At 45.6% G+C, this 24731-nt stretch overlaps 6 protein-coding genes across 13 annotated transcripts in view; all 6 read right to left on the bottom strand.

Annotated features, from left to right (window-relative positions):
* The window catches only part of LOC121611202 (protocadherin gamma-C5-like), a 214934-nt gene that overhangs the window by 11874 nt on the left and 178329 nt on the right, over nucleotides 1-24731 (bottom strand). For 2 of the 8 annotated variants that reach the window (XM_041943630.1, XM_041943631.1), the window contains exon 1: nucleotides 4260-6734. The exons of 4 other annotated variants lie outside the window; for them this stretch is intronic. In XM_041943630.1, coding sequence (XP_041799564.1) covers nucleotides 4260-6734 — 2475 coding nt within the window. Of the gene's footprint in view, nucleotides 1-397; nucleotides 3111-4259; nucleotides 6735-24731 lie in introns of those variants that run through there. 2 more of the 8 variants (XM_041943632.1, XM_041943633.1) reach the window with 2 other exon arrangements.
* Nucleotides 7369-10163, bottom strand: LOC121612006 (protocadherin gamma-C5-like). Its single transcript, XM_041944749.1, has 2 exons — nucleotides 7685-10163; nucleotides 7369-7424 (listed from the first exon to the last, which is right to left on the bottom strand). Exons 1-2 carry the CDS (start codon nucleotides 10143-10145, stop codon nucleotides 7369-7371), a joined length of 2517 nt encoding a protein of 838 aa, XP_041800683.1. The 5' UTR covers nucleotides 10146-10163.
* On the bottom strand, nucleotides 11309-13828 carry LOC121611203 (protocadherin gamma-C5-like). Its single transcript, XM_041943639.1, has one exon. It carries the CDS (start codon nucleotides 13826-13828, stop codon nucleotides 11309-11311), a length of 2520 nt encoding a protein of 839 aa, XP_041799573.1.
* LOC121611204 (protocadherin gamma-C5-like) lies at nucleotides 14866-17331 on the bottom strand. Its single transcript, XM_041943640.1, has one exon. The coding sequence runs from the start codon at nucleotides 17329-17331 to the stop codon at nucleotides 14866-14868; it is 2466 nt and encodes an 821-aa protein (XP_041799574.1).
* LOC121612005 (protocadherin gamma-C5-like) lies at nucleotides 18259-20730 on the bottom strand. Its single transcript, XM_041944748.1, has one exon. The coding sequence runs from the start codon at nucleotides 20722-20724 to the stop codon at nucleotides 18259-18261; it is 2466 nt and encodes an 821-aa protein (XP_041800682.1). The 5' UTR covers nucleotides 20725-20730.
* Nucleotides 21738-24251, bottom strand: LOC121612004 (protocadherin gamma-C5-like). Its single transcript, XM_041944746.1, has one exon. The coding sequence runs from the start codon at nucleotides 24249-24251 to the stop codon at nucleotides 21738-21740; it is 2514 nt and encodes an 837-aa protein (XP_041800680.1).

Here is a 24731-nt window from a genome sequence, read left to right as displayed (position 1 = left end):
TCTGCTGCTATCTTCAACTACCTTCACTCTGCCTGACTTTCTCTTTATCTGCATCTTTCTTATCCATTAGGAACAGATCCTCTCTGCCAGTCTAGTTACTGGAAGTCAGAGATAGTGACCACATTTCCTAGCCTGGGGTCAGATTAAATATTAAGATCAAACCTGTCTGGTAGGACAACAAAGCTCAAAGAGCTTCAGCTACAGAGAGTCTAGGCTACCACTCTACTGTCAAGAATCAAGAGTTCAGTTTTACCCATTCATCATGTAGATATACATTAAATACGAGAACAACACGCGTTGAAACATCTCTCAAACCCATCTATAGATACTGAAACACCTGTATAATATTGGCATATTTTCACCCATGCCATGCTTGCTCTCCCATTTAATCCCTCACCTCAATGGTTGAGTTCATAAGGTGCTTCCTGCTGAGTGTCATGTTGAGTGTGTTGTTGTGACTCAGCATGGGTGTCTTCATAAATACAAAGTCACTCCGGCTGGATATGGTGGAGTAGCAGGGCCTATAGGTGCGTGTGTGCGGCTCCTGGGGGCCTCCAACAACCTCCATATAGCGTATGGGTCCATCAGTATTGAGCTGCAGGTGCAGGTCCTTGCTGGGTCTCTGATGGTAGCGGCTGGACCTGTGGCGACCATAGCAGCAGCAGTCAGAGCCTCCAAGCCCTGGGCCACGGTGCCTGAGGCAGCGTACCATGAGGACGGCAAAGGTGATGAAGGACACAGCCGACACACAAGCTAGAGAGATGATGAGGTACAGGGTGATGTCTGACATCCCAGCGCGGTGGTAGAAGGGTGTGTGGCGAGGACTTGCTGGAGCATCGTTGGCCGTGCCCTTCTCATCCACGGTTACTGTAATGTTCACAGAACTGGACTTTGGCGGGTCACCGTTGTCCTGAATGATGACCATGATGTCATAAGTTGACCCCCCTTCCTCCTCGGCCCACTTGCGGGCCGTGCGGAGCTCACCGGTGTGCGCCCCAATACGAAACATGCCAGCATTTGGTCCAGGGGCGATGGAGTAAAACAACCACGCATTGTGCCCACTGTCTGCATCCACCCCAACAAGTTTATTTATGAGGTGCCCTGGGCCGGCAGAGGGGGGCACAGTGAGTTGTAATCTTTTGTCTTTTGGGTAGGAAGGGTGTACAATCACTGGTGCATTGTCATTCACATCCACCACAAACACGTGCACAGTGACGTTGGCTGTCCGTGAGGGCACACCTCCATCCCGGGCCTGCACCTCAATACGGAAAGCATTAAGCTGTTCATGATCCAGAGAGCGCATGCTGTAGATGTGGCCGCTCTCTGGGTTAATGTAGACATAAGAAGAGATGGGTGAGCCCTGAACCATGCCGGGAAGGATTGAGTAGGATATGCGAGCGTTGTCACCGAGGTCTGGGTCGGTGGCTGAAACAGCAGCGATGGGGGCACTGAGAGCATTGTTCTCTGGGATGTCCACAGAGTAAGAGGGCTGAGAGAAGGTGGGGGCGTTGTCATTTACATCAGAGAGCTTCACCACAAAGGTGGTTTGTGATGAAAGGGGAGGGGATCCAGCATCAGTGGCCTTGATGACCACTGTGTACTCTGGGACAGTCTCACGGTCCAGCTTTCCAGCAGTGGTGAGGCTGTAATGCATGCCAAAAGCTGAATTAAGTTTGAATGGCAAACCTGGTTGGACAGTTAATGTAACCTTCCCATTCTCACCGGAGTCCAGGTCCCGTGCACTTAAGAGCGCTATTATAGTCTCTGGTGCTGAGTCCTCGCTGATAGAACTGGTCAGTGACGTCAGTGTCACCTCTGGAGCGTTGTCATTCACATCAACGATGTCCACGATGACGTTACAGGAGCCCTCCATAGCGGGAGAGCCGCCATCTCTGGCCTGCACTGTGATATGGTATGCAGCGGCTTTCTCATAATCCACATCACCCTTTACGCGGATCTCCCCGCTCTTAGAGTCCACACTGAAAAGGTTCAGAACGCGTTCCGGTGTGTATTTACTAAACAAGAAGGATATGTCCCCGTTGTTACCTGAATCCGCGTCAGTCGCGTTCAGTTTCGTTACTAAAGTGCCCCGTGCAACATTTTCTAATAGTCTAACTTTCTTAACCGGCTCGTCAAAGACGGGCGCGTTGTCATTTACATCCAGAACTTTAATGAGCAGGAGTGTCGAGCCAGATTTCTCCGGCTGACCCCCATCTACAGCAGTGAGCAACAGGCGAAACGAGGCCTGCGTCTCCCTGTCCAAAGCTTTATCCACCACGAGCTCTGGAAACTTGCTGCCATCACTTTTAGTTTCCACATTCAAAACAAAGAAGTCATTTGATGCGAGATGATACGTGCGTAACGAGTTGGTCCCCACGTCTGGGTCGTGCGCGCTCTCCAAACGGAACCGTGTTCCCGGCGCGGCCGCCTCTGATATCTCCAGGGAAATGTTGCTGGTTGAAAACTGCGGCGCGTTGTCATTCACGTCCAGGATGTCCACCACGACGCGATGAATGTCTAAAGGATTCTCCAGAAGGACTTGGAGGTGTAGTGAACATGCTGAGCTTAATTCGCACATTTGCTCTCTGTCAATTTTTTGTTTAATGACCAAATCTCCGGTCGCCTGCTTTACCTCAAAATACTGAGTCGTGGATTCCGAGACCACCCGCAGCCTCCTCTGAACAATCCCCTGAGCAGTGAGGCTCAAATCTTTCGCGATATTCCCAACGACAGAGCCCGGGTTTAGTTCCTCCGACACAGAATAGCTGAGCTGAGCGGACGCACTGGAGAGGCAAGCCAAATAAAAGCAGAGCTCCCACAGCCTCCCTCCTCCGGAGCGCTTCCTCTGTCTGGAGTCCATTGTGCTGCGCTCCGAGGATCGGAGAATGGGGAAGTTTTTAACTTCTTCTTTCACCGTAACGTATCCATAGTGGTGTTAAAACGAGGCTGTCGGGCTTGACGGTAGACATTTCCGTTTTAAAAATAGATCGATGGGAAGTTTTGATGTGATCATGACGGCCGTCTTTTAAGAGAAAACGCGGACGAAAATCAAAGTATTTTCTGCCTCCAGTGGAACTCTCTGCTCTGTCTCCTCCGCCTCACTCCCCTCGTGGGCGGGGAGAGGCCACAGAGGCCTTCCCTCTCATTGGAAGACAGGGCTGGACCAGCTCTGTCACACAGCTCACACACACACAGTGAAAACTTTTCAGTGACTCCCTTTCCACTGACAGGCAAGTATCAATTCTCACTTTAAAGGTCTGACAGGACAATGGACGCGGAGTAACAGAGGCAGGGGCATGTCACGACTGTGGAACTGCGATCTTACAACACAAGAAAACAGATACAGATCTGTAAGATTCATTGAAAAGTTCACGTGCTCTCATTGTGAACTCCTCATGGTCAGCGTATCAAGCAGCTGTTATTTATAGCAATGCTATTTGTATCCGCAGGGGGGCATGGTTTCCAAACTGCCCCCCCCCCCTCCCAAAGCCCACATCAAGAGAAGGCTTAAATGGGGCTTCGTGATAAAGTTAAGACGTTCGACAAAATATTTCAAAATACAACAAAATATACTACAGTACAAATTATTTTAAAATTTATGGAAGCTACAGAAGTAGACAATTTGAAGTGAAATAATGATTTTGTTTTATCAGAAAAAGTAACACTAAAGCTTTATTGTTGCAAACAATACAAAGGAATGTATGAATTGGCCAGTGAAAGAAACCCGAATCTCCTTTTAACCTCACGATTTAAACTGAAGATGAACATTTACATTTTTACATACAGAAGTGCATCATGAAATTGATGTAAATATGAAATATGTTTAAGCCAGGGTATAGAATCATTCAGTGAAATAACACATTACATTACGGTTTTGTAGCAAAACCAAACTTTTTACTTTACTTACTTACTTTACTTTTAATAAACCAGCAGGTATGTTTACATCATAGATTTGATAGCTACAGTGATATAATGAATGTGCTTTGTCATGACCAGTATGTTATAAACAGGAATTGCAGCCCACCCTGTGCTGACCCGAGGTCAGCCATAAACACTTAAGCTTGTACCGAGTTTGTGTGATTTGGTTTCCATCACAGAGAATCAGGACACACTTTTGCTATGTCCACCCACAGTCAAGCAAATAAATACAGAGAGAACAGCTGCTGAACAGCCAATTAAGAGGAAAGAAAATCAGAATAAGGAGAATTCTGTTCAGCCCACAAACAACATCACACAATGCTTTGTGGTTTTCAGCTCACCTGCTGGCTCTCAAAGGTCCAGGTGCTGTCCGGCAAAGACGCATCCAGGACACTGATCACCTCCTTAAAGTCAGTGGTGCTGCTGGGTTTGATCAAAGTGAAATCACTGTACTCTGACATGGGAGACATACACGACCTGAACGACTGACTCTGAGACAACATGTCTCCTCCCAGGACCTCCACGTACTTTATAGGGCCGTCGGTGTTGAGCTGAATCTGCAGGTTTCTGTTGGGGTTCTTGTAATCATCACAGTCGCTCCGTCTCATGCAGCAACTACCGCTGCTTCTGCTGCTCCTCATGCATTTCACCGCTAAGATGAGAAAAGTCACCAGAGACAGCACGGACACCGAGGCCAGAGACAGAATCAAATAAAGAGTCATTCTCCCAGTTTTCTTGCTGGGCTCGGACGCTTTGTGTCGCAGGTCTAAGATGGGCTCATGGAGGCCGTCCTCCAGCAGGATGGACACCGTGACGGTGGCGGACTGGACCGGTTCCCCGTCGTCCCTGACCTCTATAAGCAGCCTCTGAGAGGAGTCGTCCTGCTCGGACACAGCGCGTTTAGTCCTCACCTCCCCTGTGTACAGATTGACAGTGAACAGAGAGGCGTCTGTGGCCTCCGCCACTTTGTACGAGATCCAGGCGTTATGGCCCGAGTCGGCGTCCACGGCCGTCACCTTGGTAACCAGGTGACCCGCTTTAGCGGAGCGGGGCATCCTCTGATGAGAGAGGGAGCCCAGGGCGGCGGAGGACGGGTAAATTACAGCGGGGGCGTTGTCGTTCTGGTCCAGGATAAAAACATGGACAGTGGCGTTGCTGCTGAGAGACGGAGAGCCCTGGTCCTTTGCCTGAACCTGAATCTCAAACACCTTCAGTTTCTCATAGTCAAACGAGTGCATGCTGTAGATGCTGCCGTTATCTGAGTTAATGTAAACATAAGACGAGACGGAAACGTCCTGCACTTTAGAGTCCAGTATAGAGTAAGAGATTTTGGCGTTTTCACCAAAATCCCGGTCAGATGCTGATACTGAGTACAGTATCGAACCTGGAACCCCATTCTCTTTTAAATAGACATTATAGGAGGACTGAGTGAACACAGGGGGGTTGTCATTCACATCAGTGATGCTGACAGGTATCATTTTCTTACTGGACAGCGGAGGAGAGCCTGAATCAGTGGCTGTTATCTCAATATTGTATTCAGAGAAACGCTCTCTGTCTAAAGCACCACTGGTAACCAGTGCGTAGTTGTTAGAAAATGACGGTTTCAAATTAAAAGGAGAGCCTTTGGTGAGTTGTAACGTTACTTTACCGTTATCACCGGAGTCAAGGTCTCGCGCACTGATCAAAGCAACGACGGTGCCACTCGGTGCGTCCTCGCGCACTGGCTTTGGCTGAGAAGTGAAAACAATTTCTGGCACATTATCATTGAAATCAGTAATATCAACCTGCACGCGACAATGACCCTCCATTTCAGGACTGCCTTTATCTTTTGCAGTTACATCAATGTCATATGACTTTGTAGTTTCATAGTCTAATTCTCCTTTCAGAGTGATTTCACCTGTTAAAGGGTGAATATCGAAGATTGACAACACAGAATCTGGTGTCCGAGAGCCAAATGAGAATTCAATTTCTCCATTTAGACCTTCATCTGCATCTGTTGCTTTGGGCTTGATAATCACAGCTCCCTTGATACTTTTTTCATCCAGGGACACTTTGTAAACGTTTTTTTCAAACACCGGAAAATTATCATTGATATCAAGCACATTTATGGTTATTTGTGAGGTACCGGATCTGACTGGATTCCCACCGTCTAATGCTGTCAGTAAGATTTTGTGAACAGCTTTCTTCTCTCGATCTAGAGGCTTTTCTAAAACAAGTTCCGGAACGGTCTTACCACCCTCTATTTCTTTTATTTTTAGCGAACAACACTCGTTTTTACTGAGAGTGTATGATTTTAAGGAATTCGTTCCAACGTCAGGGTCCGTTGCGCTCTCCAAAGGAAAGCGGGTACCCACTAAAGCTAATTCGGCTATTTTTAAAGATAATTCATTTGAAAGGAAACTTGGAGAATTGTCATTAGTATCTCTTATTTCTACCTCAATTCGATGTAACTGCAGCGGGTCCTCAATAACCACTTGCAGAGGTAGAACACAGCTGGCGCTTTGTCCGCATAAAGCCTCTCTGTCTATTCTGTCATTCACCACCAGCTCGCCCTTCCCCGCATCCACGCTGAAATACTGCTTACCAGCCTCAGAGGCGACTCGCAATTTGCGTTCAGAAATCTCAGATAGTCCCAAACCCAGATCTTTGGCTAGATTTCCGACCACAGAGCCCTGTTTTAGTTCCTCTGGGATGCTGTAACGCGTCTGTGCGTCTATTGTACTCCACAAGAGAAAGAAATGATGCCACCAAAGCGCCTGCCATCTCCAGTCTCGGTATCCCATTCTCTTTGTCATCCCCGATTCAGTAAAATGCATCATTTCCAATCCACGAGAACAGAGGACAGAAGGTCAAAATCCATATTCCGAGTGCGTGATATCCCGTTAAAAAGAGACCTGTTCATGGTCAAAAATTAAATTAAGATATAATCTCATACTCCGAGTATGAACCATTTACCTACTCTCCTCCCACTCCGAGCATTGTGGTTTTGGTGCTGAAGCTGCATGGGGGAGGGAGTAGATCTCTTTGTACAGTTCTGAATGCTATTGGTGCACAGCATCCACCTCTCACATCCACCTCTCACATCCAATGAAAGGAGATCTGAGCAGCATCGTAGAAGACACACTCTTCTGCATTGTCATGACAAACCAAGTGACACACCACCAGGAGGGAGCAGATCAACATTGAGACGAGTTATATAAATGTAAAATAAATAAATGTATTGACATCAAAGTTTGTACATCATAAAAATAATATAAACTGTTCACATTCGGTTTGACTGAAACCAAATGTCTTTTCCTCGGCTTACATTAGTAATGAATAATGCAACATCTGGGTTTATGTAAACCGATAACTACAGTAAAAGTGCATTAGTTACATTTTCATGTAGTTTAGGTGTTTCACGTTGAGAAAAGGCCAACAACAACAATATTAATGTCCCCTCTGTGCGGCTCATGGGTCAGAGTCGCTGTCCACCGCTGTAGTGCTGAAACGCTCAGCTCGAAAAGCTGTTTAACATCCAACACACTTTTCAGGCCAAATGGTAACATCCGCTGTGCCATAAAAGTTGTTGAAGTCGACAAGACAAATTAGCTAAAGTTTTAATTAGGATATAGATTTAATATTTTCTTTTCAAATATGTCAACTAGTCACAAATGTCTCCGTTGAACACTTTTGTCAATGCGAATTATTTCACTCACTGCTTTCTTTGCGGTTTCTGTTAGTTATAGTCTTACAAACTGGATATGTGAATGTTTGTTACACTCACTGCTTACCTGCTGGCTCTCAAAGGTCCAGGTGCTGTCCGGCAAAGACGCATCCAGGACACTGATCACCTCCTTAAAGTCAGTGGTGCTGCTGGGTTTGATCAAAGTGAAATCACTGTACTCTGACATGGGAGACATACACGACCTGAACGACTGACTCTGAGACAACATGTCTCCTCCCAGGACCTCCACGTACTTTATAGGGCCGTCGGTGTTGAGCTGAATCTGCAGGTTTCTGTTGGGGTTCTTGTAATCATCACAGTCGCTCCGTCTCATGCAGCAACTACCGCTGCTTCTGCTGCTCCTCATGCATTTCACCGCTAAGATGAGAAAAGTCACCAGAGACAGCACGGACACCGAGGCCAGAGACAGAATCAAATAAAGAGTCATTCTCCCAGTTTTCTTGCTGGGCTCGGACGCTTTGTGTCGCAGGTCTAAGATGGGCTCATGGAGGCCGTCCTCCAGCAGGATGGACACCGTGACGGTGGCGGACTGGACCGGTTCCCCGTCGTCCCTGACCTCTATAAGCAGCCTCTGAGAGGAGTCGTCCTGCTCGGACACAGCGCGTTTAGTCCTCACCTCCCCTGTGTACAGATTGACAGTGAACAGAGAGGCATCTGTGGCCTCCGCCACTTTGTACGAGATCCAGGCGTTGTGGCCCGAGTCGGCGTCCACGGCCGTCACCTTGGTAACCAGGTGACCCGCTTTAGCGGAGCGGGGCATCCTCTGATGAGAGAGGGAGCCCAGGGCGGCGGAGGACGGGTAAATAACAGCGGGGGCGTTGTCGTTCTGGTCCAGGATAAAAACATGGACAGTGGCGTTGCTGCTGAGAGACGGAGAGCCCTGGTCCTTTGCCTGAACCTGAATCTCAAACACCTTCAGTTTCTCATAGTCAAACGAGTGCATGCTGTAGATGCTGCCGTTATCTGAGTTAATGTAAACATAAGACGAGACGGAAACGTCCTGCACTTTAGAGTCCAGTATAGAGTAAGAGATTTTGGCGTTTTCACCAAAATCCCGGTCAGATGCTGATACTGAGTACAGTATGGAACCTGGAACCCCATTCTCTTTTAAATAGACATTATAGGAGGACTGAGTGAACACAGGAGGGTTGTCATTCACATCAGTGATGCTGACAGGTATCATTTTCTTACTGGACAGAGGAGGAGAGCCTGAATCAGTGGCTGTTATCTCAATATTATACTCAGAGAAACCCTCTCTGTCTAGACCGCCTATTGTAACCAGCGCATAGTTATTAGAAAATGAAGGTTTGAGGGTTAAAGGAGAACCTCTGGGAAGCTGCAGTGTCACTTTGCCATTTTCACCGGAGTCGAGGTCCCGAGCAGTGAGCAAAGCCACTACTGTGCCACTTGGTGCGTCCTCAGGTACTTGGCTTGGTTTTGAAGTGATAACAATTTCTGGAGCATTATCATTAATGTCTATTACCTCCACCTGCACACGACAATGACCTTCCATTTCAGGAATGCCTTTGTCTTTTGCTGTAATATCTATTTCATGTGTTGCAGCTTTTTCATAATCTAATTGTCCTCTCAGGAAAATTTCTCCTGTTACGGAGTTAATCTCAAAAATAGACAACAATGTATCGGGTGTATGTTCAGCAAATGAGTATTCAACCTCTCCATTGACACCCTCGTCTGCGTCTGTTGCTTCAACCTTTGCGAGCATGAAGCCACTCTGACTATTTTCAGGCAAAGTTATTTTATACAGCGACTTTTTGAAAATAGGAACATTGTCGTTGTTGTCTAAAACGTTCACTATAATCTTTGACGTTCCGGTTTTGACAGGATTACCCCCATCTAACGCTGTCAACAGTAATTCATGGATGTTTTGCTTTTCTCTGTCAAGCGGTTTCTCTAATACAAGCTCTGGCACTCTTCTCCCATTAGCCAAATCTTTAATTTTCAAACTAAAACACTCATCTTTGCTAAGACTGTACGTCTTTAGTGAGTTACTACCCACGTCGAGGTCCTGTGCGGTCTCCAAGGGGTAGCGTGCACCCACCGCTGTCAGCTCCGCTATTTTCAGATTTCTTTCTTTGCTGAGAAAACTCGGAGAATTATCATTCACGTCTCTTATTTCTATCTCTATCCGATAAAGATGTAACGGGTTCTCTACTACTAACTGCAGAGGTAGAACACAGCTGGCGCTTTGTCCACATAAAGCCTCTCTGTCTATTCTGTCATTCACCACCAGCTCGCCCTTCCCCGCATCCACGCTGAAATACTGCTTACCAGCCTCAGAGGCGACACTCAGCCTCCGGTCAAAAATGTCTGATAATCCCAAACCCAGATCTTTGGCTAGATTTCCGACCACAGAGCCCTGTTTTAGTTCCTCCGGGATGCTGTAACGCGTCTGTGCGTCTATTGTACTCCACAAGAGAAAGAAATGATGCCACCAAAGCGCCTGCCATCTCCAGTCTCGGTATCCCATTCTCTTTGTCATCCCCGCTCCGTTAGAATAGGTTATTTCCCATCGAGGTTTTGTTCACATAACCAGCTCGACATTAATTCCATTGCCAGGATGGACATTCCGTCAAAAATAAATCTCTAAATAATTGGTACTAATAGAAAGGCCTAAATTCCGGACGCCTTCTGATGAACGCATCTCCTCACCAGCTCTGAGCACTGTGAGGGTTACCGTGGTGAGACTGAAGGGGAGGATGGAGTAGATCTCTTTGTACAGTCCCGCATGCTATTGGATCACAGCATCAATCTGTTATCCAATCACAGAGAGCTAGCAGTGCTGTTGAGGCCACTGCACCCCCTCCGTTGCAATACGTATCAAGAGAGATGATACAAGGGTAAGTCAGACATGTGTGATATTTCTCTTTGTATAAACTCGAATTTAAATGGAACACATGAAAAGAATAACTGATCTATATTCCAGAAACGAAAATCCACTCGACATATTATCTTCATTCACTACTGCTGCCAGAATAAAGCTTGACTATATTAAACGAATGCTGAAAACTAATGAACAACTATTGGAAGATTGATAAAAATCGTTTTCAAATATTCAGTTCATTATAATATTTAAGAAATACTGTACGAGAGAGGAGTCTAATAAACATAATGGAAATGATGGGCATGTACAATTCTTCTCAGAAAAAATGTGGTAATTTAAAAATGATGTTTAAAATTCCTCCTTTGGAGAAAAAAAAATTGTTTCAAACAATACATATTTCTCGACAATACAAACAAAAGCATTTTTCCCTTTCTAATAGACTGATATTTATGTTAAGTTGCATATAGACAGCTATGAAATAACAAAGCAAGTTTCATCACATATCAAAGTGCATTCTCTGCAGAAGGGATCAAAATTCTTTCAACACGTATTGCATCGCAGGTTTAAATGGGGGCACTGATCATTACGAAAAGAGTATCACCATCTAATACGTTGAAATGGCAGTTTTGATTTCACTAAAGTTAAAATCAAATCACACACCTGAAGCTGCCAACACACAAAAAAACGTCAATGAAATAAAATAAAAAACATATCTCCATATTTACCTCATTAGTACACATTCGTGGACACCGGTTTGTACGTTAAAAACAAAACTTCTAAGCCAGTGAAGACTGAAAATGTGTAAAGCAGGTCTATTGTTTTCAGCTCACCTGCTGGCTCTCAAAGGTCCAGGTGCTGTCCGGCAAAGACGCATCCAGGACACTGATCACCTCCTTAAAGTCAGTGGTGCTGCTGGGTTTGATCAAAGTGAAATCACTGTACTCTGACATGGGAGACATACACGACCTGAACGACTGACTCTGAGACAACATGTCTCCTCCCAGGACCTCCACGTACTTTATAGGGCCGTCGGTGTTGAGCTGAATCTGCAGGTTTCTGTTGGGGTTCTTGTAATCATCACAGTCGCTCCGTCTCATGCAGCAACTACCGCTGCTTCTGCTGCTCCTCATGCATTTCACCGCTAAGATGAGAAAAGTCACCAGAGACAGCACGGACACCGAGGCCAGAGACAGAATCAAATAAAGAGTCATTCTCCCAGTTTTCTTGCTGGGTTCGGACGCTTTGTGTCGCAGGTCTAAGATGGGCTCATGGAGGCCGTCCTCCAGCAGGATGGACACCGTGACGGTGGCGGACTGGACCGGTTCCCCGTCGTCCCTTACCTCTATAAGCAGCCTCTGAGAGGAGTCGTCCTGCTCGGACACAGCGCGTTTAGTCCTCACCTCCCCTGTGTACAGATTGACAGTGAACAGAGAGGCGTCTGTGGCCTCCGCCACTTTGTACGAGATCCAGGCGTTGTGGCCCGAGTCGGCGTCCACGGCCGTCACCTTGGTAACCAGGTGACCCGCTTTAGCGGAGCGGGGCATCCTCTGATGAGAGAGGGAGCCCAGGGCGGCGGAGGACGGGTAAATTACAGCGGGGGCGTTGTCGTTCTGGTCCAGGATAAAAACATGGACAGTGGCGTTGCTGCTGAGAGACGGAGAGCCCTGGTCCTTTGCCTGAACCTGAATCTCAAACACCTTCAGTTTCTCATAGTCAAACGAGTGCATGCTGTAGATGCTGCCGTTATCTGAGTTAATGTAAACATAAGACGAGACGGAAACGTCCTGCACTTTAGAGTCCAGTATAGAGTAAGAGATTTTGGCGTTTTCACCAAAATCCAGGTCAGATGCTGATACTGAGTACAGTATGGAACCTGGAACCCCATTCTCTTTTAAATAGACATTATAGGAGGACTGAGTGAACACAGGAGGGTTGTCATTCACATCAGTGATGCTGACATTTATAGTCTTTTTCGTCGACAGAGGAGGAGAGCCTGAATCGGTGGCTGTTATCTCAATATTATACTCAGAGAAACGCTCTCTGTCTAAAGCACCGCCGGTAACCAGTGCGTAATTATCAGAAAACGATGGTTTCAGATTAAAAGGAGATCTCTTGGGAAGCTGTAATTTCACTTTACCGTTATCAGCGGAGTCAAGGTCTCGTGCACTGATTAAAGCTACTACAGTCCCACTTGGTGCGTCCTCAGGCACAGAGTTTGGTTGGGAGGTCAGAAATATATTCGGAGCATTATCATTCACATCTAGCACCTCGATGTGGACAGTGCAATGTCCCTCCATTCTCGGAGTTCCTTTGTCTCGTGCGCAAATGTCTATTTCATAATTTGCAATTGTTTCGAAATCTAACGTCCCTATCAGACGTATTTCCCCGGTTAATGAATCAATATCAAAAACAGATAGAACAATATCCGGTGTGTGGGTTCCAAATGAATACTCCACTTCTCCATTCGGACCTTCATCAGTATCGTTTGCTGTAAGTTTTAGGATCGATGCACCGTGTACGCTATTTTCGCTGATGGAGACTTTGTAAACATTTTTCTCAAACACGGGAAAATGATCATTAATATCAAGAACATTTATAATTATTTGTGAGGTCCCAGATTTCGCTGGGCTTCCCCCATCCAGAGCTGTTAGTTGTAGATGATGTCTAGCTTTTCTCTCCCTGTCGAGAGCTTTAGACAGGACTAGTTCTGGGACTTTCCTCCCACCTGACACATCTTTAATCTTTAAACTAAAAAAGTCATCTTTACTTATTGTATACGACCTCACGGAATTCACTCCAACATCAAGATCCTGTGCACTCTCGACTGGAAAACGTGCCCCTGCTGCTGTCGACTCGGATATTTCTAATGTAATATCTTGTGAAGGGAATACTGGAGAGTTATCATTGATATCTTGTATTTCCACCTCAACCCGGTATAATTGTAACGGTTTATCAATGACCACTTGCAGAGTCAACACACAGCTGGCGCTTTGTCCGCATAGAGCCTCTCTGTCTATTCTGTCATTCACCACCAGCTCGCCCTTCCCCGCATCCACGCTGAAATACTGCTTACCAGCCTCAGAGGCGACTCGCAGTTTACGGTCAAAAATCTCAGATAGTCCCAAACCCAGATCTTTGGCTAGATTTCCGACCACAGAGCCCTGTTTTAGTTCCTCTGGGATGCTGTAACGTGTCTGCCCGTCTATTGTACTCCACAAGAGAAAGAAATGATGCCACCAAAGCGCCTGCCATCTCCAGTCTCGGTATCCTATTGTCTTTGTCATCCCCGCTCCGTGAGAATTATTTCCCATTGAGGTAATCGAAAAGCAAATAGTTACCATCCATTGCCGTAAAGCATCAATCCAAAACAACGATCCAAAATTGCTTCATACTAAAAACTAATTGAAGATTCTTCTTTTTAAAATTCCGACAAGACCATCACTCCCTCTCATCCAGCTCCTTGCAATGAAAATGTGCACGGTGCTTTTAGCTGCATGGGGGAGGGAGTAGATCTCTTTGTACAGTTCTACGTTTCATTGGTGCACAACATCCATCTCAACCATCCAATAAGAAGGGGGTGAGCATTGCTTTTAAAGACACAGCCGCCCTTGAAAGACTCTGCCTCGAAGCACTGAGAGTGTGTAAAAAGAAATGATGCGATGGCAACTGTTAACCATGTTAATGCAAATTAAATTAAATTTGATCTGAAAACTACAAATAGTGCCTGTGTTCCAGATCTTCGAACTTTTGATTAAAAACAATGACTGCTTTATGTTTTGAATGAGGAAAAGTAATATTATTGTTCAGTTCAGTTCCTGAGAGCAGCTATGAGCAAGCCTAATCAGGGTTTCGCTGTCCAACTCTGTGGTGCTGAAACAAAGTGCCATTCACAGAACTAAAATACAGAAACAAACTAACGACAAAACCTGAACTTTGACACAAGGTAGGCCTTCATAGCAGAGACAAAAACTGGCAGGGTGACATTTGAAAACAAACAGAAAATACATGAGTAACAAAGCATGTAATAGTTTTGATGTGTTGACACTTTGAAATGAAGACGTAGAGATGAAAATCTCAGTATCTTCACATTATTAAACTGGCAATAATGCCTGAATGAAATGATAATATAACAAGATGCTATATTATGAGAATAAACATGTATGACAACCAAGAGGAAGCATCACCAAAGAGCCAAATATATTAAAGGCATGTAAAAAGGAAAAGAAAAAAGAAAAGAAAGAACACGTGCTTGTGACTGATTATTTGTATCACACGTTTCTTAAGCACCATTACCTTATCAGACGGCAGCTAAGTATTCACAGTTTACAAAAAATTGCAAACACCGATAAGAAAATGTCACAGACTAGGTCTACTATTGTCATCTGCTCACCTGCTGGCTCTCAAAGGTCCAGGTGCTGTCGGGCAAAGACGCATCCAGGACACTGATCACCTCCTTAAAGTCAGTGGTGCTGCTGGGTTTGATCAAAGTGAAATCACTGTACTCTGACATGGGAGACATACACGACCTGAACGACTGACTCTGAGACAACATGTCTCCTCCCAGGACCTCCACGTACTTTATAGGTCCGTCGGTGTTGAGCTGAATCTGCAGGTTTCTGTTGGGGTTCTTGTAATCATCACAGTCGCTCCGTCTCATGCAGCAACTACCGCTGCTTCTGCTGCTCCTCATGCATTTCACCGCTAAGATGAGAAAAGTCAACAGAGACAGCACGGACACCGAGGCCAGAGACAGAATCAAATAAAGAGTCATTCTCCCAGTTTTCTTGCTGGGCTTGGACGCTTTGTGTCGCAGGTCTAAGATGGGCTCATGGAGGCCGTCCTCCAGCAGGATGGACACCGTGACGGTGGCGGACTGGACCGGTTCCCCGTCGTCCCTGACCTCTATAAGCAGCCTCTGAGAGGAGTCGTCCTGCTCGGACACAGCGCGTTTAGTCCTCACCTCCCCTGTGTACAGATTGACAGTGAACAGAGAGGCATCTGTGGCCTCCGCCACTTTGTACGAGATCCAGGCGTTGTGGCCCGAGTCGGCGTCCACGGCCGTCACCTTGGTAACCAGGTGACCCGCTTTAGCGGAGCGGGGCATCCTCTGATGAGAGAGGGAGCCCAGGGCGGCGGAGGACGGGTAAATAACAGCGGGGGCGTTGTCGTTCTGGTCCAGGATAAAAACATGGACAGTGGCGTTGCTGCTGAGAGACGGAGAGCCCTGGTCCTTTGCCTGAACCTGAATCTCAAACACCTTCAGTTTCTCATAGTCAAACGAGTGCATGCTGTAGATGCTGCCGTTATCTGAGTTAATGTAAACATAAGACGAGACGGAAACGTCCTGCACTTTGGAGTCCAGTATAGAGTAAGAGATTTTGGCGTTTTCACCAAAATCCAGGTCAGATGCTGATACTGAGTACAGTATGGAACCTGGAACCCCATTCTCCTTTAAATAGACATTATAGGAGGACTGAGTGAACACAGGAGGGTTGTCATTCACATCTGTGATGCTGACAGGTATCATTTTCTTACTGGACATAGGAGGAGAGCCTGAATCAGTGGCTGTTATCTCAATATTATATTCAGAGAAACGTTCTCTGTCTAAAGCACCGCTGGTAACCAGTGCGTAATTGTTGGAAAATGACGGCTTTAGAGTGAAAGGAGAACCTTTGGGCAAATGCAGTGTTACTTTGCTATTATTACCGGAGTCAGCATCGCGTGCGTTGAGCAACGCCACCACTGTGCCACTTGGTGCGTCTTCTCGCACCGACTGCGGTTCAGAGGTGAGAACAATTTCTGGAGTGTTATCATTAACATCTACAACATCTATTTGTAAACGACAATGGCTCTCCATTTCGGGAACCCCTTTGTCTTTCGCAGTTATTTCAATTTTGTAGGAGGAGGCCCTTTCATAATCTAAGTCTCCTTTCAAATGTATTTCCCCTGTTAGTGAATTTATTTCAAATACTGATGAGACTGAATCCGGTGTCCGCGAGCCAAAAGAGAATTGAATTTCAGCGTTCGGACCCTCGTCAGCATCAGTTGCTGTGATTTTGACAACAAACGTATCTTTTGCGGTATTTTCCCCTAATGAAACCTTATATACATTCTTATCAAAAACTGGAAAGTTATCATTTATGTCCAACACTGTGATTGTGATCTCTGAGGTGCCAGACATGACTGGATTTCCGCCGTCTAATGCAGTAAGCAGGAGCTGATGTACTGCTTTCTTCTCTCGGTCAAGGGGTTTCTCTAACACTAACTCCGGGACTGTTTTTCCGTCCTCGACCTCCTTCATTTTTAGAGTGAAACAGTCGTTTTTAGTCAACATGTAGGATTTAACCGAATTACTGCCAACGTCAAAATCTTCTGCACCTTCCAGGGGAAAACGAGTTCCCACTGCTGCCGATTCAGAAATTTTTAAGGACAATTCTTTCGTATGAAAACGAGGCGAGTTGTCATTTATATCTTTTATTTCCACCTCGATCCGGTGCAAATTTAGAGGGTTTTCAAGAACAACCTGCAGAGGTAGAACACAGCTGGAGCTTTGTCCGCATAGAGCCTCTCTGTCTATTCTGTCATTCACCACCAGCTCGCCCTTCCCCGCATCCACGCTGAAATACTGCTTACCAGCCTCAGAGGCGACTCGCAGCCTCCGGTTAAAAATGTCTGATAGTCCCAAACCCAGATCTTTGGCTAGATTTCCGACCACAGAGCCTTGTTTTAGTTCCTCTGGGATGCTGTAACGCGTCTGTCCGTCTATTGTACTCCACAAGAGAAAGAAATGATGCCACCAAAGCGCCTGCCATCTCCAGTCTCGGTATCCCATTCTCTTTGTCATCCCCGCTCCGTTAGAATAGGTTATTTCCCATAGAAAAAAAACGAATTTAATATCCAGCTCCAAGGAGCACTAGCTGTTCCCATATAAACGTATGAATCATTTTTGTTCATGTCTGAAGCTTAAATGAACGATTTCTTCTTCAGCTCCGAGATACGCGCGCATCACCCACCGTCCTCCAGCTCTTTGCATTGTTAACGTTTACAGTGCTGAGGCTGCAAGGGGGAGGGGGTAGATCTCTTTGTACGAGTCTGCATGCGATATGTGCACAGCATCCATCACTAACATCCAATAGGAAGGCAGATGAGCGGTGCTTTTAAAGACACAGCTGCGCTTATAAGAATCGGCCGAGATACACTGCTGTGTGTGATGGTTTTGCAACCTCGCTACTCAAACAGTTCGCAGTTTATACAGCTGAAGATAATGTGTCTACTCAGATCAAAATATGTAGCAAATGAATGGAGGAAAGCCAAGTTAAAACGCCATCACCACCACAAAGCATGTATGAAAAGTCGTCTTTGAAGTCAGAAATCACTATACTATGGTTATATTAAAAAAAAAAAAAAAAACTTTTGCGACCATCATGATACCAAAGCACACAGATCGTATTATTTGGGGGCTATTTAGCCCTTTTTTCGGCCTCTCTTTTTTGGAGTTGCTGAAGCAATGCTATGGAAAGATGTTGGTAAATATATAAAATTCTTCATTGCGCACTTAATAACAACATTAACTAAGTGTACACTAACAAAAACAAGACCAGATTTTTATTAGTCTCATATCTTTCAGCATATGAGACTAATAAAAATAAGGCTGGGCAGGTCAGCTTTCAGTTCTTACCATGAAACGCGATTATCAAACGACAACCAAGCATTACAGTATGCTTTATAATTATGGAAACTGAACAAACTATTGAGACATTAAAATAAACTGTCATCTGCTCACCTGCTGGCTCTCAAAGGTCCAGGTGCTGTCAGGCAAAGACGCATCCAGGACACTGATCACCTCCTTAAAGTCAGTGGTGCTGCTGGGTTTGATCAAAGTGAAATCACTGTACTCTGACATGGGAGACATACACGACCTGAACGACTGACTCTGAGACAACATGTCTCCTCCCAGGACCTCCACGTACTTTATAGGGCCGTCGGTGTTGAGCTGAATCTGCAGGTTTCTGTTGGGGTTCTTGTAATCATCACAGTCGCTCCGTCTCATGCAGCAACTACCGCTGCTTCTGCTGCTCCTCATGCATTTCACCGCTAAGATGAGAAAAGTCAACAGAGACAGCACGGACACCGAGGCCAGAGACAGAATCAAATAAAGAGTCATTCTCCCAGTTTTCTTGCTGGGCTCGGACGCTTTGTGTCGCAGGTCTAAGATGGGCTCATGGAGGCCGTCCTCCAGCAGGATGGACACCGTGACGGTGGCGGACTGGACCGGTTCCCCGTCGTCCCTGACCTCTATAAGCAGCCTCTGAGAGGAGTCGTCCTGCTCGGACACAGCGCGTTTAGTCCTCACCTCCCCTGTGTACAGATTGACAATGAACAGAGAGGCGTCTGTGGCCTCCGCCACTTTGTACGAGATCCAGGCGTTATGGCCCGAGTCGGCGTCCACGGCCGTCACCTTGGTAACCAGGTGACCCGCTTTAGCGGAGCGGGGCATCCTCTGATGAGAGAGGGAGCCCAGGGCGGCGGAGGACGGATAAATTACAGCGGGGGCGTTGTCGTTCTGGTCCAGGATAAAAACATGGACAGTGGCGTTGCTGCTGAGAGACGGAGAGCCCTGGTCCTTTGCCTGAACCTGAATCTCAAACACCTTCAGTTTCTCATAGTCAAACGAGTGCATGCTGTAGATGCTGCCGTTATCTGAGTTAATGTAAACATAAGACGAGACGGAAACGTCCTGCACTTTAGAGTCCAGGATAGAGTAAGAGATTTTGGCGTTTTCACCAAAATCCCGGTCAGATGCTGATACTGAGTACAGTATGGAACCTGGAACCCCATTCTCTTTTAAATAGACATTATAGGAGGACTGAGTGAACACAGGAGGGTTGTCATTCACATCGGTGATGCTGACAGGTATCATTTTCTTACTGGACAGAGGAGGAGAGCCTGAATCAGTGGCTGTTATCTCAATATTGTATTCAGAGAAACGCTCTCTGTCTAAAACACCGCTGGTAACCAGTGCGTAATTGTTGGAAAAGGAGGGTTTCAGAGTGAAAGGAGAACGTTTAGGGAGCTGTAAAGTCACTTTACCGTTATCACCTGAATCAAGGTCACGGACGCTGAGTAAAGCCACTACTGTCCCGCTGCGAGAGTCCTCGGGCACAGAAGTGGGTTTTGAAGTCAAGATAATTTCTGGGGCGTTGTCATTTACGTCTAAGACATCCACCTGCACACTACAATGACCCTCCATTTTGGGCAAACCTTTGTCTTTTGCACTAATGTCTATTCGATATGAGGCTTGAGTTTCGTGGTCTAGCTGGTTTTTCAAAAATATATCTCCCGTCACAGCATCCATATGAAATAATGACAGCACTGATGGCGGTGTGTGTATGCCGAGCGAATACTCAATCTCTCCATTTGGACCCTCATCTATGTCGGTTGCTTTTGTTGTAATTACAAAGGAGCCGTTTGCACTGTTTTCTTGAACAGCAATTTTATAAAAAATATTTTCGAATAATGGTGCATTATCATTGATATCGAGCACATTTACGGTTATTTTTGAGGTCCCAGACCTGGCCGGATTTCCTCCATCCATCGCTGTAAGAAACAAGTTGTGAATGGCTTTTTTCTCATAATCTAATGATTTATTTAATATCAATTCAGGTATTTTTCGTCCGTTTTCAATTTCTTTAACTTTTAAAGTGAAACAATCGTCTTTGCTTAGTGTGTACGTCTTTAAGCCGTTACTACCAACATCGGGATCCTCTGCGCTCTCTAAGGGAAAACGCACACCGACAACGGTAGATTCAGCAATTTCTATTACATGATCGCTTTTGAGAAAACTGGGAGCATTGTCATTCACGTCTCTTATTTCCACTTCTATCCGATGTAACTGTAGCGGGTTCTCTATCACAACCTGCAGAGGTAGCACACAGCTGGCGCTTTGTCCGCATAAAGCCTCTCTGTCTATTCTGTCATTCACCACCAGCTCGCCCTTCCCCGCATCCACGCTGAAATACTGCTTACCAGCCTCAGAGGCGACTCGCAGCTTACGGTCAAAAATGTCTGATAGTCCCAAACCCAGATCTTTGGCTAGATTTCCGACCATAGAGCCAAGTTCCAGCTCCTCTGGGATGCTGTAACGCGTCTGTGCGTCTATTGTACTCCACAAGAGAAAGAAATGATGCCACCAAAGCGCCTGCCATCTCCAGTCTCGGTATCCCATTCTCTTTGTCATCCCCGGTCCGCTACAATACGACGTTATTCCCCATGGAAATATTGTTCAAAATAAAGAGGTCAATGTGAAAATCCACCAAAGATGAACTTGCTGTACTCCAAAAATAGCCGTATTTACGCATCCTGACGTGTAACTTAAAGTTATATCATTTAATCTGAGTGTTGAAGCGCATCCTCCTCTCACCTCGACTCGAAGCAATGTACTGGCAGCAGTAGTGGATGATGGGGGAAGGAGTAGATCTCTTTGTACAACTCCTAACGCTATTGGTGCACAGCATCTACTGTGCATCCAATAAGATGGCAACAGCAGCATGTTCAAGACCCAGCACTACAATTCAAATATGAATGAAACGGAACAAATGGATGCTTTTTCCAATGAGCAACTACACGAAATTAGACAAGTTTATTCAAATTAGAATAAATATTTTTGTTTATTCAAACTATTAAGGTTTCAACAATCACTGTAAATAATTCACACTGTAATGTTTTAAAACTACATTCATATCAATTTTTGAAAGGTGTCTGAAAATGTAATTCACATGAACTAAATGAACCATCAGACTTCCACATGCTAAGATTTTAAGTAAATAATTTACACTGCCATGAATCACTGGTATATCATCACAAGTATTGTATTTGCTTATTTCGTGTCCCTGAATCAGAAAATCATCCGGTCACAAAACAGACCCTCTCTTAAAGCCCCACAGCAACTAAGGGCAGTCTGTGTAAATCTGACGACGTCAATCAGGCTGCAGCAGCATGCGACGGTGGTGATGCTTAGTCTGTAAAACATGGCATAAGGGCTAAAACGGCTTCCGTAGAAAACGCAGGTGTTTCAGTATTACATCCCAAAGTTCAATCACACGTGGGAAAACCATATTACTCCATTCTACTTTCCTTAAAAATAGTTTTTGAAATACAGTATAAACCTGAGTGTGATAATGCTTTAAAACGTTGAATGCATCACATCAAATGAAATCCACGAGACAGAAAAAAGGAGTAAATTGAGAGAACCTAGTTTGAGAATATACACATAGAAGACTCTCTGCTCACCTGCTGGCTCTCAAAGGTCCAGGTGCTGTCAGGCAAAGACGCATCCAGGACACTGATCACCTCCTTAAAGTCAGTGGTGCTGCTGGGTTTGATCAAAGTGAAATCACTGTACTCTGACATGGGAGACATACACGACCTGAACGACTGACTCTGAGACAACATGTCTCCTCCCAGGACCTCCACGTACTTTATAGGGCCGTCGGTGTTGAGCTGAATCTGCAGGTTTCTGTTGGGGTTCTTGTAATCATCACAGTCGCTCCGTCTCATGCAGCAACTACCGCTGCTTCTGCTGCTCCTCATGCATTTCACCGCTAAGATGAGAAAAGTCACCAGAGACAGCACGGACACCGAGGCCAGAGACAGAATCAAATAAAGAGTCATTCTCCCAGTTTTCTTGCTGGGCTCGGACGCTTTGTGTCGCAGGTCTAAGATGGGCTCATGGAGGCCGTCCTCCAGCAGGATGGACACCGTGACGGTGGCGGACTGGACCGGTTCCCCGTCGTCCCTGACCTCTATAAGCAGCCTCTGAGAGGAGTCGTCCTGCTCGGACACAGCGCGTTTAGTCCTCACCTCCCCTGTGTACAGATTGACAGTGAACAGAGAGGCGTCTGTGGCCTCCGCCACTTTGTACGAGATCCAGGCGTTGTGGCCCGAGTCGGCGTCCACGGCCGTCACCTTGGTAACCAGGTGACCCGCTTTAGCGGAGCGGGGCATCCTCTGATGAGAGAGGGAGCCCAGGGCGGCGGAGGACGGATAAATAACAGCGGGGGCGTTGTCGTTCTGGTCCAGGATAAAAACATGGACAGTGGCGTTGCTGCTGAGAGACGGAGAGCCCTGGTCCTTTGCCTGAACCTGAATCTCAAACACCTTCAGTTTCTCATAGTCAAACGAGTGCATGCTGTAGATGCTGCCGTTATCTGAGTTAATGTAAACATAAGACGAGACGGAAACGCCCTGCACTCTAGACTCCGGTATAGAGTAAGAGATTTTGGCGTTTTCACCAAAATCCAGGTCAGATGCTGATACTGAGTACAGTATGGAACCTGGAACCCCATTCTCCTTTAAATAGACATTATAGGGGGACTGAGTGAACACAGGAGGGTTGTCATTCACATCGGTGATGCTGACAGGTATCATTTTCTTACTGGACAGAGGAGGAGAGCCTGAATCAGTGGCTGTTATCTCAATATTGTATTCAGAGAAACTCTCTCGGTCTAAAGCACCACTGGTAACGAGTTCATAATTATTAGAGAACGATGGTTTAAGAGTGAAAGGAGAATGTTTGGGAAGCTGTAATTTCACTTTACCGTTATCACCAGAGTCAAGGTCCCGTGCACTGATTAAAGCCACAACTGTGCCACTTGGTGCGTCTTCGCGTACAGGACTGGGCTTTGAAGTGAGCACAATTTCTGGAGCATTATCGTTTATGTCCTCTACATCCAACTGCACACGACAGTGACCTTCCATTTCAGGAGTGCCTTTGTCTTTAGCTGTTATATCTATAAGGTATGATTTAGATGTCTCATAATCTAATGGTCCTTTTAATACAATTTCTCCTGTCATGTCATTTATTTTAAATATTGATAACACATAGTCTGGTGTTCGGGACCCGAAGGAATATTTAACTTCACCATTAAGACCATCGTCGGCATCTGTAGCTGTGAGTTTGATTACAAATGTTCCTTTGGTGCTGTTTTCCTTTAAAGACACTTTGTACTCATTTTCATTGAATATTGGAAAATTGTCGTTATTATCAAGTACAGTAATGATAATCTTACAGGTTCCCGAGGTGACTGGGTTTCCTCCATCTAATGCTGTTAACAGCAGTTGATGGACAGCAGTCTTTTCCCGGTCTAGTGGCTTTTCTAACACTAATTCTGGAACAGTTTTGCCATTTTTTGTGTCTTTAAATTTGAGAGAAAAATAGTCGTTTTTGCTTAGAGAATACGTTTTCAGGGAATTACTTCCAACATCAGGGTCCTCTGCGCTCTCCAAAGGAAAACGTTTGCCAATCGCAACTGATTCTGGTATTTTAAGGTTTATCTCCTGTGTCAGAAAACGAGGAGAATTGTCATTTGTGTCTCTGATTTCCACTTCAATTCGATGAGACTGCAAAGGATTTTCAACAACTACTTGCAGAGGTAGAACACAGCTGGCGCTTTGTCCGCATAGAGCCTCTCTGTCTATTCTGTCATTCACCACCAGCTCGCCCTTCCCCGTATCCACGCTGAAATACTGCTTACCAGCCTCAGAGGCGACACTCAGCCTCCGGTTAAATATGTCAGATAATCCCAAACCCAGATCTTTGGCTAGATTTCCGACCACAGATCCTTGTTTTAGTTCCTCTGGGATGCTGTAGCGCGTCTGCCCGTCTATTGTACTCCACAAGAGAAAGAAATGATGCCACCAAAGCGCCTGCCATCTCCAGTCTCGGTATCCTATTCTCTTTGTCATCCTTGGTCCGCTATAACGCATTAATTCCAATCGCGATTTTGTTTATAGCAAAGGTGGAATCCATGATAGTAGGAAAAACGCCCAAAGAAAAAAAAAAAATCCACACTGTCTGAGCATGGCTGAAGCTAAAATTCATATGTTTAAATGTTAGAAAACACGAGCTCGCCACCGTCTCTCCTCGAGCTCATTGCATTCAAAGTGTTGTAGTGATAAAGCTGCATGGGGGCAGGGACAAGATTGCTTTGTACAGTTCTGAATCCTATTGGTGCACAGCATCCATTTCCACCATCCAATAAGAGCGAACCTGATCGACACTGTTAAAGGGGCAGCATCTATTCTCTTTGTGAGCTTTCATCTGGCATGATTATGACAAATATGACTGAAAGTCAAACAATATAGGACAGTAGTTGTCAAACATTTTAAAAAGTGCCCTGCAGTCAGTACATCAAACTAATTGAAAAGATAAAAATTCCCATTGAATCACAGAAAAAAAACTGTGAA

This window comes from Chelmon rostratus, chromosome 9 (assembly GCF_017976325.1).
Source record: "Chelmon rostratus isolate fCheRos1 chromosome 9, fCheRos1.pri, whole genome shotgun sequence".
Lineage (NCBI taxonomy): Eukaryota > Metazoa > Chordata > Actinopteri > Chaetodontiformes > Chaetodontidae > Chelmon > Chelmon rostratus.
Note: the sequence above shows the minus strand (reverse complement) of the source record. Positions and strands in the feature narration are given on the sequence as shown.